The sequence below is a fragment of the Sorex fumeus genome, unplaced genomic scaffold (assembly GCF_029834395.1).
Source record: "Sorex fumeus unplaced genomic scaffold, SorFum_2.1 ptg000122l, whole genome shotgun sequence".
NCBI classification, from domain to species: Eukaryota; Metazoa; Chordata; class Mammalia; order Eulipotyphla; family Soricidae; genus Sorex; species Sorex fumeus.
Window position 1 is genome coordinate 48829767 of NW_026606179.1, and position 16078 is coordinate 48845844.

At 53.3% G+C, this 16078-nt stretch overlaps 1 protein-coding gene across 1 annotated transcript; it reads right to left on the minus strand.

Annotated features, from left to right (window-relative positions):
- Nucleotides 1-8794: 8794 nt before the first annotated feature.
- On the minus strand, nucleotides 8795-12753 carry LOC130043706 (basic proline-rich protein-like; the record flags this gene model as incomplete). The annotated part of the gene is made up of 8 exons (XM_056136122.1): nucleotides 8795-9313; nucleotides 9728-9873; nucleotides 10009-10347; nucleotides 10383-10401; nucleotides 11240-11547; nucleotides 11857-11922; nucleotides 12357-12419; nucleotides 12594-12753. Coding segments are annotated over 8 exons (1620 nt in total), but the record flags the coding sequence as incomplete, so codon positions are not given.
- Between the last annotated feature and the right edge of the window lie 3325 nt (nucleotides 12754-16078).

Here is a 16078-nt window from a genome sequence, read left to right on the forward strand (position 1 = left end):
CAGCTCCCCCTTGGCGGCTCAGTGGCCGCTATCCTCCAGAGGCCATTGGACAGTCAGGTTTGGGCCTGCAGTGATGAGACATGTTGGGCTTCATGGGATGGTGGTGGAGACAGCTCTTTCCTCCCCGTCCCAACAAGACCCCAAGTCATCACCCGCGAATGGCCTCTCTGGCTCCTGATCAAGCTGCTTAACGGCCATGATCCAAGAGACTCAGAAACAAATCCCGGAACCTATTAGCTTTTGGCAGAAATGCGCCCAGACCATGTAGTAGGTTACTGTCACCAGGCCACTCCAGGGGGGAAAGGGTGTTGTCCCGCTGCCTGCTCCCCCTAGGCGGCTCGGTGGCCTTCATCCTCCAGAGGCCACTGGACAGTCAGGTTTGGGCCCTCAGTGATGAGACACGTGGGGCCTCACGGGATGGGGGTGGAGACAGCTCTTTCCTCCCCGTCCCAAAGAGACCCTGAGTCGCCGCCCATGAACAGCCTTTCTGGTTCCTGATCAAGCTGCTTAACGGCCATGATCCCAGAGAACAGGAGCAAATCTCGGAACCCAGCAGGTTTTGGCAGAAATCCCTCCAGATTTAAGTGTTAAAATTTTGAAATTTCACCACACATTCAAGGGGAAAAGGGAGCTCAGATAGAGAAAGGAGCACCAAATAAAGGGTATTGGGAGGATCCTCCCAGGATGGGAGAAGCAGGCTGAAAGTAGACTATAGACCAAACATGATTGCCACTCAATGCCTCTTTTGCAAACCACAACACCCAAAAGGAAAGAGAGAACAAAAGGAAATACCCTGCCACAGAGGCAGGGTGAGATGGTGGGTGGAGGGATACTGGGACCCATGGTGGTGGAAAATGAGCACTGGTGGAGGGATGGGTGTTTGATCATTGTACAATTGAAAACCAAGCAAAAAAAATTTGTAAAATTTACAACTGTAGCTCACGGTGTTTCACTAACAAAATTTTTTTTTAAAAATGAAAATGATGAAGAATGGGCACTGGTGGAGGGCTGGGTACTGGATCATTGTATAACTGAAACCCACTTAATCACTTAACTTCCCGTTAGTCATCGATTTGCTCGAGCGGGCGCCAGTAACATCTGCATTTGTCCCTGTCGCATGCTAGTGTAGCCCAATGGCATCTGTTCGCTCTGGGAACATGAAGAGCCTCAAACCGATCGTTCATGATCTTGATGAAGAAGTCTGACCATCTGGTAGGTGGGCGGCCACGTGGTCTTTTGACATCCCGTGGAATCCAGTCAGTAACAGCTCTAGTCCAGCAGTCATCTTTAAATCTCATTACGTGACCAGCCCATCTGATTTTTGACACCTTGGCAAATGAGACAGCGTCCCTGATTCTTGATCGTCGACGGATGTCGGAACTCCGGATTCTTCCTCTCATTTGAGTGAAACAAGATATTCCAAGCATAGCTCTTTCAGTTCTTCTTTGGGAGACCTGAATAGCATTCTCATCCTGTTTGCTTAGGGCCCAGGTCTCTGAGGCATATGTTAATGCAGGAAGAACAGTGGAATCAAAGAGATGTGCCCGGAGTCAGAGGTTCTTCGATGTTCTTGAAGGCGTTCCAAGCCACTCTCTTCCTCCTGCGCAGCTCGGGTGCCAGGTCATTTGTCATGTTGACTTCTCGACCTAGGTACACATAGCTGTTGCATTCGGAGATGGTCGTTCCATTGATAGCAAATGGGGCATCAGGAACGAGGCTGTTTCTCATAAACATTGTCTTCGTAAGATTCAGCTGTAGTCCTACCTTTCCACACTCATGGTCAAAGTCGGCCAGCATTTGTGCCGCTTGGCTGATGTTTGGTGTTATTAAAACTATGTCATCAGCAAAGAGGAGGTGGTGTAGTTGCCAACCATCTATCTTCACTCCCATTCCTTCCCATTCCAGTCGTCACATGATGTTCTTGAGGGTGGCACTGAAGAGTTTCGGTGAAATGGTATCACCCTGCCGAACCCCTCTCTTGACATCAATGATTACTTCTTTGTAGAATGGTGAGATCCTAGTAGTGAATCCGCAATACGGAGGATCTTGATGTATTGGGCTTGAATGCCCTGATTGGCTAGGGCTTCAATGACCACTTCCATCTCAACAGAATCAAAGGCCTTCTTTAAATCAATGAACGTTAAACAGAGCAGCATCTTGAACTCCCGAGAAACCTCAATGAGCTTGGTTATTGTGTGGATATGGTCAATGGTGCTGAATCCTTTGCGGAACCCGGCTTGCTCGCATGGTTGTCCTTCATCTAGTGTTCTGCCAATCCTATTTAGGATGACTTGAGTGAACAACTTGTAGATGACAGACAATAGGCAGATCGGGCGATGGTTGCCAATGTCATGGATGTCTCCCTTCTTGAACAGTCCTTGAACAGTCCTGCTGGTTTTCCATTGGGACAGAACCTTGCATTTAGACAGGTAATGTGTGAAGAGCCAAGCCAGTGTATTGATGAGTACTGACGGCAGGTTCTTCAGGTCTTCAGGTCTGACCTTGTCTGGGCCGGGTACTGTTCGTTTCTTTACTGATGAAATGGCGTGTCGGATTTCAGAAGGGAGAACGTTGGGAACGACATATCCATCCTGTGGAATTTGGTATGTTGGCAAGTGGACATGGCTATCAAAGAGATTTGAGTAGAAGTCATGGATAATCTTCTCCATTGCCATTCTGGAGGATGTGATGGATCCATCAGGACGTCGGAGGGCAATCATCTTGGTCTTGTAGTTGGCAAAGGACAGGCGGGCGTTACGAATACTTTTCCCGGCTTCTGCCGCATCTACCAGAACTTCTGCTTGTCTCTCTTTGAGGTCTTCCTTGATCGCATCTCTGCACTGCTTTGCGAGCTCGGACATTAGCTTGCGGTTGCCTGAGGCATGCGCCAAACCATGCTGGTGAATAAGCTCAAGAGTTTTCGAAGACAGGTGTTTTTTTGTGGCTATCTCTCTCTTGGCGTTCCTCGCACATTTATGGAGGTGCTGTATCAGTCGATCGTATTCCTCGTCAATGTTGTCAACAATGGCATCTTCCCATGTTGCCGCAATAGTGCCAAAAAGCTCCCAGTTGGTGGTCATTCCGGGAGTTCTCTTTTTAAACTTTGCAGCCCTTTCTCCCCGCTCTGTGAAGTAGAATTTTGCACGAAGGAGACGATGGTCCGATCCCGTTCAGAATTTTGGGACAACAGCAACATCTGTCAGGCAAAACCGTCGATTGAATATGATGTGGTCTATTTCGTTGTGGAATCGTCCACCGGGAGACTCCCATGTCCAACGTTTAGATTCTGCCTTCTGGAACTGTGAGTTACCATGGATGGTCTTGGTTGACATGATGAACTCAGACAGTCTCTCACCCTGTTCGTTCCATTCTAGACCAGGGTCCCGATGTGAAGTTCTTCAGCTGACCTTCTCGGTCCTATCTTGGCATTAAAATCACCCACAATTATCTTGTACCCAGCATTAAAATCACCCACAATGATCTTGTACCCAGCCACCGCCATACTCCAGGATGTTGCGGCCGCGCAACACATCATAAGTCACTAAATACCCATCTTCCGGAATTGTCGTACCATATTTGATAGGGTTCAAATATGGTAAAACCTATGAGGGCAATTAGAGATCACCCCAAAAGCCTCTATCCCTCTCGGAAAGACTGGCGAGCTACCGAGAGTATTCCGCCCACACGGAAGAGCCTGGCAAGCTATCCGTTGTGTATTCGATATGCCAAAACCAGTAACTACAACTGGTCTCATTCACCTCACCCTGAAGGCTTCACCGACATGGCAGCACTGAGAAGGATGAGAAAGGAGAGGCTGATAAAATCTCAAGGCCAAACTAGGCTGCCACAACAAAGGAAGACAAAAATGATCGTCTGTACTTTCAATGCACGTACGCTAGCATCAGATGCATCCATCGAGGACCTGATGGTACAAGCGCGAAAGATCAAGTACGACATTATTGGTCTGACTGAGACAAGAAGGCACGAATCTCACAATGCCGTTTTCGACACTGGAGAAGAATTGTTCCTCGGAACATGCGATAAAAGAGGTGTCGGAGGCGTCGGTGTCCTTGTCAACACAAACTTGGCCATGAGCATTGATTCATTGGAATCGGACGTTTACATTTGAATAGATGTGGCTCACTGCTGGCAGTTTCTATGTTCGTTGTCTATGCACCAACATCTCATTATGATGAAAGAGAAATTGAAAAGTTCTACATGGAGCTGGAGAAGTTCTATAAAGAAGACCACACCTTCTACAACTGAAACCCAAGCACAAAAATTTGTAAGTCTACAACTGTACCTCATGGTGTTTCACTAATAAAAATTAAAAAAAAAATTTTTGGAATTTCAAAATTGCACGGCCACTTACTGCAGCCACGCGACATTATATGTTATTCTTAACCAGCAATAGAAAACAAATCGTCTACTGTTGCCTTTTCAGCATATCTGAGTGTTGGGGTAAAATCAACTAATAATGGTGGGTCTGGTGTCAAAATATTGAATGTGATCAAAGTAGAGAAAGAGTAATGTGGAAATCATCTGCCCCACAGGTAGGGGGAGGGTGTGGGATGGGGGCATACTGGGGTTCTTGGGGGTGAAGAATGGGCACTGGTGAAGGTACGGGTGTTTCATTGTATGACCGAGACTTAGACCCGAAAGCTTTGTAACTGCTCTCATGGTGATTCAATAAATAAAATTATAAAAAATGAAAAAAAAAGTAAGGTGGAGTTCATGCCCAATTCAATCAGCTAATCAGTGGCTGAATAAATAGCAGTACTCCTACATTTAAAAAAAAGATGAAGTCATGAAATTTGCATATAAGTGGATCAAAATGTAAAGTATCATGTTAAGTAAAATATGTCAGAAAGAGAGGGACAGACATAGAAAGATTGCACTCATCTGTGGAATATAAAGTAACAGAATAGGAGACTAACACCCAAGAATTGTAGAGATAAGGACCAGGAGGACTGCCCTATGACTTGGAAGCCAGTCTCACATGCTGGAGGAAAAGGCAGCTCAGACAGAGAAGGGAACACCAAGTAAAGGGTGCTGAGTCCCCTGGGGCAGAAAGGGGTCTCACCTGCTGCCCTCCAGGGTGCCCTGAGTGAAACAGCCTGGCGCAGGGTCGGCGGCATGGTTATGGTGAGTGTCACTTTGCTCCCTTCCCCTTCCCAAACAGTAGCACTATAGCACTGTCCTCCCATTGTTCATCGATTTGTTCGAGTGGGTACCAGGAACGTCTCCATTGTGAGACTTGTTGTTACTGTTTTTGGCATATCAAATACACCTGGGGAGCTTGCCAGGCTCCACCTTGTGGGTGGGATACTCTAGCTAGCTTGCCAGGCTCTCTGAGAGAGATGAAGGAATCAAACCCAGGTCGGCCATATGCAAGGCAAACACCCTACCCACTGTGCTGTCAATGGTGACCAATGACAAAGCTATCTGACACCAGGCAAGAATGGCTTATGGGAGCGACTGCTGCCTATCTGTCTGTCTTCTTTTCTTCCTTCCTTCCTTCCTTCCTTCCTTCCTTCCTTCCTTCCTTCCTTTTCTTTCTTTCTCTCTTTTTTGTTACAGATGACAGAAACCACACCTGGTAGTTCATGGTGGGGGAGACACCAAGCCACTCTGGTGGTGCTCAGGGGTCATCAGATTCACACTGAGTAGTATTGGGAGAGTCTGTGGTGCTGGGGATAGAGCAGGGCCTGGCCCTCCATGGTTCTTGCATGTCCCATGTTTTAGGAAAAGCATCAAAGCTGTTCCTTTGGAAGAAGCACAGTTGTGGCCTTCATACACTCATACAGCTGTGGCCAGCTTCATACAGCTGTGGCCAGCAGCTGTGGATCTCTCCTCAGAGCTCAGGACTTCCAAGAACCAGAGTGAGGCCGGGATGAGGAAAAAGCAGAGGGGACACAGGAGGAATTGGTGACTGTGCCCTCAGAGCTGGGTTCAGTTGGGCCACCAGCCACAGTTCTTGCTGGAATTGGGACTTTGTATTTGTGATGGTGTGTGTGTGTGTGTGTGCACATGTGCACGATGTTGTGATGTTAGTGATGGCACATGTGTATGTGTGACAGTGTGTTGTATATAAGGACATGTGTATGTGAAAGGAAGAGACAGAAAGAGGAGAGAGAGAGAGAGAGAGAGAGAGAGAGAGAGAGAGAGAGAGAGAATGGACAAGCTCAAAGGCAAAGGGTGATGGTAGAGGGGTATGTTTGGTTCAATACCCAGCACTGCATATGGTCCCCCAAGCATAGGGGTCACTCCTGAGCACATAGGCACAAATAGACCCTGTGCACCATCGTTGTGGCCCATCTCCTACCAAGCCTTGAAGAGAACAAATCTTCAAAAGGATAAATTGTGCTATATTTGCAAGTGGTCATGATTTTTAAATTACTAACACAACATGAAAAAAACTTTTAAAAGAAATGTCACATCCCACTGAATCAGAAGCTGAATATGAGGCCATGTCAAATTATGTTTCTATGAAGTGCTAGAACAGAGGAAATCATGAAAGACAAGCAGCTACTTCAGGCAGAAGGAGATGGCTCAATGGGCAGAGCACATGCTGTACACACTGGAGGCCCAAGTTCCATCCCTGGGTCCACCCACGGCTCAGAATAGCAAAGAACAGCTAGGAACTCTTTGTGGGTACATTTCCCAGCTTGAGTACCAATGCTGGGTAGTGCAGAGCATAGTACAAATATCCAAACCCTGTGGGAGCTGATGCCTCAGAAGTTGGCCTCCCCATTAGCTACTTCATCCTTTTATAACCCAAGAAGGGTTCAGTCTTGCACTGAACTCTCGCTGGAGTGACCTAGCTATCTGCAAGCACACTGTGCAAAACATAGATTAACCCTAGTCCTTATTAACTATTTCCCACACAACAAGGACAAAGATGGCATGGGAGTAAGAACTCACAAAACCCTAAACTAAACTACAACAGAGTAAAGAAAGGGGTCAATTACACTGAAAGCCTACATAGAATTCTCTAAAGTAATAGTAATGCAGGGAACTGGAATGATAGCACAGTGAGTAGGGCGTTTGCCTTGCACGTGGCTGACCCGGGTTCAATTCCCAGCATCCCATGTGGTTCCCCCAAGCACCACCAGTAATGATTTCTGAGTGCAGAGCCAGGAGTAATCCCTGATTATCGCTGGGTGTGACCCCAAAAAGAGCAAAATAAATTAAGTAAGTAATAGTAATGCAAAAGTAGTAGGTTTCTTCAACAAGGAAGAAGGAAAGCAACACTCAGTTGGTTCCGTCAGGTAGCTCTCTGGAAGGGGCTGCAAGTGGTGAACTAGAAAGTCTCAACTCCAGACTGCACCAGATACAGTGGGGAAGCAGCATAGAAATCACCATGCTAAGTGAGTGGAGACAGCAGCACAGAAGACTAAGCAGCTCTATAACCCCTCAAGTTAGGACTTTCAAGAGAACATGTTGAGGATGTTTACTGAGATCAGAGAAACAATGCACAAGTCCAAGAAAGCATAAGGTTAGATATGAGAAAACTACAGTCATAAACAACACAGGCTTGGGGCCATATCAAGAAGACAGCTGGTAGGGCACTTGCCTTGCACACAGTCAAAAAAGGTCCAATACCCAACATTCCATATTGTCCCCTAAACACTACCAGAGGTGATCTTGAAAGCAGCTACATGTGGAAGAAGAAGAAGGAGGAGGAAGAGGAGGAGGAGGAGGAAGAGGAGGAGGAGGAGGAGGAGGAAGAGGAGCAGCAGCAGCAGCAGGAGCAGGAGCAGGAGCAGCAGCAGGAGGAGGGCAGCAGAAGGAGGAGGAGGAGGAGCAGGAAGAGGAGCAGCAGGAGGAGGAAGAAGAGCAGTAGGAGGAAGAGGAGCAGAAGGAAGAGGAGGAGCAGCAGCAGCAGGAGGAGGAGGAGCAGAAGGAGGAGGAGGAACAGTAGAAGTAGGAGGAGGAGCAGCAGGAAAAAGAGGAGGAGCAGCAGCAGGAGAGGAGAAACAGCAGGAGGAGGAGGAGCAGCAGGAGGAGGGGAAGCAGCAGGAGGAGTAGGAGCAGGAAAAGGAGCAGGAGGAGGAAGAACAGCAGGAGGAGGAGGAGCAACAGGAAGAGGAGAAGAAGCAGCAGGAGGAGGAGAAGTAGCAGGAGGAGGAGGAGCAGCAGAAGGAGGAGGAGGAGCAGCAAGAGGGGGAGGAGCAGCAGGAGGAGGAGAAGCAGCCGCAGGAGAGGAGAAGCAGCAGGAGGAGGAGAAGCAGGAGGAGGAGAAGCAGCAGGAGGAAGAGGGGGAGGAGGAGCAGGAGGAGGAGGAGCAGCAGCAGGAGAGGAGGAGCAGCAGGAGGAGGAGCACGAGGAGGAGGAGGAACAGTAGGAGGAGGAGGAGGAGCAGAAGGAGAAGGAGGAGCAGGAGGAGGAGGAGCAGGAGGAGGAAGAGCAGCAGGAGAAGGAGAAGCAGAAGGAGGAGGAGGAGCACGAGGAGGAGGAGCAGCAGGAGGAGGAGCAGCAAGAGGAGGAGGAGCAGCAGGAGGTGGAGCAGCAAGAAGAGGAGGAGCAGCAGGAGGAGGAGAAGAAGTGAGAGAGAGGAGGAGCAGCAGGAGGAGGAGGAGCAGCAGCAGGAGGATGAGCAGGAGGAGAAGGAAAAGGAGCAGCGGGAGGAGGAGCAGGAGGAGGAGGAGCAGCAGGAAGGAGGAGCAGGAGGAGGAGGAGAAGGAGAAGCAGCAGGAGGAGGAGCAGCAGGAGCAGCAGGAGAAGGAGGAGGAACAGCAGGAGCAGCAAGAGCATCAGGAGAAGGAGGAGGAAGTGGAGCAGGAGGAGGAGGAGGAGCAGCAGGAGGAGGAAGAGGAGGAGGAGCAGCAGGAGGAGGAAAAGGAGGAGTAGGAGGAGGAGGAGAAGGAGAAGCAGCAGGAGGAGGAGCAGCAGGAGCAGCAGGAGAAGGAGGAGGAGGAGGAACAGCAGGAGCAGCAAGAGCATCAGGAGAAGAAGAAGGAGGAGCAGCAGCAGGAGGAGGAGGAGCAGCAGGAGGAGGAAGAGGAGGAGGAGCAGCAGGAGGAGGAGGAGCAGGAGGAGGAGGAGCTGGAGGAGGAGCAGCAGGAGGAGGAAAAGGAGGAGCAGGAGGAGGAGGAGTAACTGGAGGAGGAGGAGAAGGAGGAGGAAAAGGAGGAGCAGCAGGAGGAGGAGGAGCAGCAGCAGGAGGAGAAGGAACTGCCGCAGAAGGAGGGGGAGGAGGAGGAGCAGCAGCAGGAGGAGGGGGAGGAGGAGGAGAAGGAGAAGGAGGAGGAGTAACAGGAGGAGGAGGATGGGCAGCATGAGGAGGAAGAGTAGCAGCAGGAGAAGGAGGAGGAAGAGCAGCAGTAGGAGAAGCAGCAGGAGGAGGAGGAGTAGCAGCAGGAGGAGAAGGAGAAGGAGGAGGAGGAACAGGAGGAGGAGGTGCAGCAGGAGGAGTAGGAGGAGGAGCAGAAGGAGGAGGATGAGAAGCAGGAGGAGGAGAAGGAGCAGCAGGAGGAGGAAGAGCAGCAGGAGAAGGAGCAGCAGCAGGAGGAGGGGGAGGAGGAGGAGCAGCAGGAGGAGGAGGATGAGCAGCAGGAGGAGGAGCAGGAGAAGGAGGAGGGGCATGAGGAGGAGTAGCAGGAGGATGAGGAGCAAGAGGAGGAGTAAAAGGAGGAGGAGCAGGAGGAGCAGGAGGAGGAGTAGGAGCAGCAGCAGGAGGAGGAGGAGGAGACAGAGCAGCAGGAGGAGGAGGAGTAGCAGGAGGAGAAGGAGGAGCATCTGGAGGAGGAGCAGGAGGAGGAGGAGCAGGAGAAGGAGGAGGAGCAGGAGGAGGAGTAGCAGGAGGAGGAGAAGCAGCAGGAAAAGAAGGAGCACCAGGAGGAGGAGGAGGAGGAGCAGGAGGAGGAGGAGCAGCAGGATGAGGAGTAGCAGGAGGAGGAGGATGAGCAGCAGGAGGAGGATGAGCAGCAGGAGGAGGAGCAGGAGAAGGAGGAGGGGCATGAGGAGGAGTAGCAGGAGGATGAGGAGCAAGAGGAGGAGTAAAAGGAGGAGGAGCAGGAGGAGCAGGAGGCGGAGTAGGAGCAGCAGCAGGAGGAGGAGGAGGAGACAGAGCAGCAGGAGGAGGAGGAGTAGCAGGAGGAGCAGGAGGAGGAGCAGGAGGAGGAGGAGCAGGAGGAGGAGGAGGAGCAGGAGGAGGAGTAGCAGGAGGATGAGGAGCAAGAGTAGGAGGAGGAGGAGGAGGAGCAGGAGGAGGAGGACGATGAGGAGGAGCAGCAGGAGGAGGAGGAGCATGAGGAGGAGCAGCAGGAGCATCAGGAGGAGGAGGAGGAGCAGAAGGAGGAGGAGCTGATGGAGGAGGAGCTGATGGAGGAGGAGGAGGAGGAGAAGCAGGAGGAGAAGCAGGAGGAAGAGGAGGATTAGGGGAGGAGGAGGAGGAGGAGGAGGAGCAAATGGAAAAGGAGCAGCAGGAGGAGGAGGAGCAGGAGGAGGAGGAACAGCAGGAGCACAAGGTACAGCAGGAGGAGGAGGAGGAGCAGGAGGAGCAGGAGGAGGAGAAGCAGGAGGAGTAGGAGCAGAAGGAAAAGGAGCAGCAGGAGGAGGAGGAGCAGCAGGAGGAGGAGAAGCAGCAGGAGGAGGAGGAGCAGGAGGAGAAGGAGGATTACGGTAGTAGTAGGAGGAGGAGCAAGAGGAAAAGGAGCAGCAGGAGGAGGAGGAGCAGGAGTAGAAGGAACAGCAGGAGGAGGCGGAGCAGCAAGAGGAGGAGAAGCAGCAGGAGGAGGAGGAGCAGGAGGAGGAGGAGGATTAGGGGAGTGGAGTAGGAGCAGGAGGAGCAGCAGGATCAGAAGGTGCAGCAGGAGCAGTAGGTGGAGTAGCAGGAGGAGAATCAGCAGCAGGAGGAGAAGGAGCAGCAGGAGGAGGAGTTGCAGGTGGAGGAGGAGGAGCAGGAGGAGCAGGAGCAGGAGGAGGAGGAGCAGGAGGAGGAGGAGAATCAGCAGCAGCAGGAGGAGGAGCAGCAGGAGAAAGATGAGGATAAGGAGTAGGAGCAGCAGGAGAAGCAGCAGCAGCAGGAGAACGATGTGGAGGAGAGGCAGGAAGAGGAGGAGGAGGAGGAGCTCAGGAGGAGGAAGAGGAGGAGCAGCAGGAGGAGGAGGAGGAGCAGAAGGAGCAACAGGACCAGCATGAGAACGAGGACGAAGAGAGGCAGGAAAAGGAGGAGGAGAAGCTCAGGAGGAGGAAGAGGAGGAGCAGCAGGAGGATTGGGAGCAGAAGGAGCAACAGGACCAGCAGGAGAAGGAGCAGCAGGATGAGGAACAGGAGGAGCAGGAGGAGGAAGCGGAGCAGGAGGAGGACCAGCAGGAGGAGGAGGAGGAGCAACAGGAGGAGAAGTAGGAGGATCAGGAGGAGGAGGAGGAGCAGGAGGAGGAGCAGCAGGAGGAGGGGGAGCAGCAGGAGGAGAAGGAGCAGAAGGAGGAGGAGGAGTAGCAGGAGGAGGAGGAGCAGGAGCAGGAGGAGGAGCTGCAGGAGGAGGAGGAGCAGAAGGAGGAGGAGGAGCAGAAGGAGGAGGAGGAGGAGCAGGAGGAGGAGCTACAGGAGGAGGTGCAGGAGGATGAGAAGTAACAGCAGGAGGAGGAGCAGTAGAAGGAGTAGGAGGAGAAGGAGGAGCAGCAGGAGGAGTAGGAGCCGCAGAAGGAGGAGGAGCAGCAGGAGGAGGAGGAGCAGAAGGAGGAGGAGGAGCAGAAGGAGGAGGAGGAGGAGCAGGAGGAGGAGCTACAGGAGGAGGTGCAGGAGGATGAGAAGTAGCAGCAGGAGGAGGAGGAGGAGCAGGAATAAGAGGAGGAGCAGGAGAAGGAGCAGCAGGAGGAGAAGGAGCAGCAGAAGGAGGAGGAGCAGCAGGAGGAGGAGGAGCAGCAGGAGGAGGAGGAGCAGGTGGAGGAGGAGGAGCAGGAGGAGGAGGAGGAGCAGGAGCAGCAGCAGGAGAAGGAGAAGGAGGAGGAGAGGCAGGAAGAGTAGGAGGATGAGGAACTCAGATTGAGGAAGAGGAGGAGCAGCAGGATGAGGAGGAGCAGCAGGAGCAACAGTAGCAGCAAGAGGAGGAGTAGCAGCAGGAGGAGGAGGATGAGCAGGAGGAGGAGGAGCAACAGGAGGAGGAGCAGGAGGATCAGGAGGTGGAACTGCAGGAGGAGGAGTTGCAGGAGGAGGAAGAGCAGCAGGAGGAGAAGGAGCAGAAGGAGGAGGAGAAGCAGGAGGAGGAGGAGCAGTAGGATGAGAAGGAGGAGGAGCAGCAGGAGGAGGAGGATCGGCAGGAGGAGGATGAGCAGAAGGAGGAGGAGCAGGAGGAGGAAAAGGAGGAGGAGCAGCAGGAGGAGGAGCAGCAGGAGGAGAAGGAGCTGCAGGAGGAGGAGGAGGAGCAGGAGGAGGAGGAGGAGCAGCAGGAGGAGGAGGAGGAGCAGGAGGAGCAGCAGGAGAAGGAGGAGCACAAGGAGGAGCAAGAGAAGGAGGAGGAGGAGTAGCAGGAGGCGGAGTAGGAGAAGCAGGAGCAGCAGCAGGAGCAGCAGGAGGAGGAGGAGCAGCAGAAGGAGGAGGAGCAGATGGAGCAGGAGGATGAACAGCAGGAGGAGGAGCAGGAACAAGAGGAGGAGGAACAGGAGAAGGAGGAGGAGCGGCAGGAGGAGGAGGAGCAGGAGGAGGAAAAGGAGGAGCAGCAGGAGGAGGAGGAGCAGGAGGAGGAGGAGCAGGAGCAGGAGGGGGAAGAGTAGGAGGACGAGGAAGAGGAGCAGGAGGAGGAGCAGGAGGAGGAACAGAAGGAGGAGAAAGAGCAGCAGGAGGAGGAGGAGGAGCAGCAGGACAAGGAGGAGCAGGACGAGGAGGAATAGGGGAGCAGGAGGAGGAGGAGCAGGAGGAAAAGGAACAGCAGGAGGAGGAGGATCAGGAGGAGCTGCAGGAGGAGGAGGAGCAGCAGCAGCAGGAGCAGGAGGAGGAGGAGCAGCAGCAGTAGAGAAGGAGGAACAGCAGGAGGAGGAGGAGCAGGAGGGAAAGGAGTAGCAGGAGGAGGAGTATCAGGAGGAGGAGGAGCACCAGGAGGAGGAAGAGCAGCAGGATGAGGAGGAGGAGGAGGAGCAGCAGGATGTGGAGGAGGAGCTGGAGGAGGAGAAACAGTAGGAGGGGGAGGAGCAGCAAGAGCAGCAGGAGGAGGAAGAGCAGGAGGAGGAAAAGGAGGTGCAGCAGGAGGAGGAGCAGGAGCAGCAGGAGGAGGATCAGCAGAAGGAGCAGGAGTAGGAGGAGGAGCCGGAGGAAAAGGAGGAGCAGGAGGTGGAGGAGCAGCAGGAGGAGGAGGAGCAGCAGGAGGAGGCAGAGCAGCAGGAGGAGCAGGAGTAGGAGGAGGAGGAGGATTAGGGGAGCAGGAGGAGGAGGAGCAGCAGGAGTAGCAGGAGGAGGAGCAGCAGCAGCAGGAGGAGGAGCAGCAGGAGGAGGAGCAGCAGGTGCAGCAGGAGTAGCAGCAGGAGGAGGAGCAGCAGGAGGAGGAGCAGGAGGAGCAGAAGGAGCAGCAGGAGCAGCAAGAGCAGCAGGAGGTGGAAGAGGAGGAGGAGGAAAAGGAGGAGCAGGAGGAGGAGGAGCACCAAGAGGAGATGCAGCAGGAGGAGGAGGAGCAGGAGGAGGAGGTTGATTAGGGGAGCAGGAGGAGGAGGAGCAGGAGGAAAAGGAGCAGCTGGAGGAGGAGGAGCAGGACGAACTGCAGGAGGAGGAGGAGCAGCAGGAGCAGAAGGTGCAGCAGGAGCAGCAGGAGGAGGAGTAGGATCAGGAGCAGCAGGAGGAGGAGGAGCAGGGGGGAGGAGGAGCACCAGCAGGAGGAGGAGCGGAAGGAGGAGGAGGAGCAGCAGCAAGAGGAGTAGGAGGAGCAGCAGGATGAGGAGAGGAGCAGGATGAGGAGGCGCAGGAGGAGGAGGAGGAGGAGCGGGAGAAGGAGGAGGAGCAGCAGGAGGAGGAGGAGGAGCAGCAGCAGCAGCAGGAGAAAGAGGAGGAGAGGCAGGAAGAGGAGGAGGACGAGGAGCTCAGGAGGATGAAGAGGAGGAGCAGCAGGAGGAGGAGGAGGAGCAGCAGCAGCAGGAGAAGCAGGAACAGCAGGAGGAGGAGGAGGAGCAGCAGGAGCAGGAGCAACAGGAGGAGGAGGAGCAGGAGGAGGAGCAGGAGAAGCAACAGGAGGAGGAGGAACAGCAGGAGGAAGAGGAGCAGGAGGAGCAGGAGGAGGAGGAGCAGCAGCAGCAGGAGGACGAGGAGGAGCAGCAGTAGGAGATGGAGTAGAAGGAGGAGAAGGAGGAGCAGCAGCAGGAGAAGATCAGCAGGAGGAGGAGGATCAGCAGGAAGAGGATGAGCAGAAGGAGGAGGAGTAGGAGGAGGAGGAGGATCAGCAGCATGAGCAGGAGCAGCAGCAGGAGGAGAAGGAGCAGCAGTAGGACGAGGAGGAGCAGCAGGAGGAGGAGGAGCAGCAGCAGGAGAAGGAGCAGCAGGAGAAGAAAAGGGAGGAGCAGCAGAAGGAGGAGGAGCTGTAAGAGGAGGAGGAGCAGCAGGAGAAGGAGGAGGCGGAGCAGCAGTAGGAGGAGGAGGAGCAGCAGGTGGAGGAGGAGCAGCAGGTGGAGGAGGAGCAGCAGGATGAGGAGGAGGAGCAGCAGGAGGAGGAGCAGCAGGAGAAGGAGGAGGCGGAGCAGCAGTAGGAGGAGGAGGAGCAGCAGGTGGAGGAGGAGCAGCAGGATGAGGAGGAGGAGCAGCAGGAGGAGGAGCAGCAGCAGGAGCAGCAGGAGGAGGTGCAGCAGCAGGAGCAGCAGGAGCAGCAGGAGAAGGTGTAGGAGGAGGAGCAGCAGGAGCAGCAAGAGCAGCAGGAGAAGGAGGAGGAGGAGCAGCAGGAGGAGGAGGAGGAGAAGCAGCAGGAGCAGCAGCAGCAGCAGGAGAAGGAGGATGAGGAGCAGCAAGCGGAGGAGGAGGAGCAGGAAGAGGAGTTGAAGTTGGAGGAGGAGGAGCAGCAGGAGGAGGAGGAGCAGGTGGAGGAGCAGGAGGAGGAGGAGGAGGAGCCGCAGCAGAAACAGGAGCAGGAATACGAGCAAGAGCAGGAGCAGGAACAGGAGTAGATGGTGGTAGAGGAGGAAGAGGAGGAAGATGAAGAGGGAGAGGAGGAGGAGCAACTGTAGCAGAGGAGAAAATCAGTAAGCTCTAGAAAACAGCATAAGATGGAATAAAGCCTCAAAATAAATGAACGGCACATGAGAGATGAGTTCAGGAGAAACAACTTAAGAATCATCAGATTCCATGAAGAACAAGAAGGCTATTCTGATCTCTAATCAAAGAAATCATGTGGCTGAGAAGTTACCCAGAGCTGAGGAGTGCACGCACCCAGTTTCAAAGTCCCAAAGGGTACCTAGACAAAAAGTCATAAAAATACTACAAGACACATTATTTTTAAAAAACACTCCATTGCCATGCTACGGGAAAGGGCAGCTCAGAGAGAGAAGGGAACACCAAGTAAAGGGTGTTCGGAGGATTCTCCCAGGATGGGAGATGCATGCTGAAAGTAGACTATGGACCGAACAAATTTGCCACTCAATGCCTCTTTTGCAAACCTTAGCAACCAAAAGGAGAGAGCAGCAGGAGCAACCAAAAGGGAATGCCCTGTCACAGAGGCAGGGTGGGATGGGGGGGATGGGGAGTGGGAGGGATACTGGGACCCATGGTGGTGGAAAATGTGCACTGGTGAAGGGATTGATAATTGGTTATTGATGGGATGGGGGTATGGGAGGGGTGGGAGTGTTACTGGGGTCATTGGTGGTGGAGAATGGGCACTGGTGGAGGGATGGGTACTTGATCATTGTATGACTGAAACCCAAATACAAAAACTTGTAAGGTCAACAACTGTACCACATGGTGTTTCACGAATAAAAAAAAATTTTTTAAATACTCCATTGTAACATAAAGTAACAAAATAGGAGACTAACACCCAAGAGTGTCCGAGATTAGTAAAGTAAGTAAAGTAAAGGCCCTCCCGTTGATCATCGATTTGCTTGAGAGGGCCCAGTAACGTCTCCATTGGAGACTTTGTTGTTACTGTGTCTGGCATATCGAATATGTC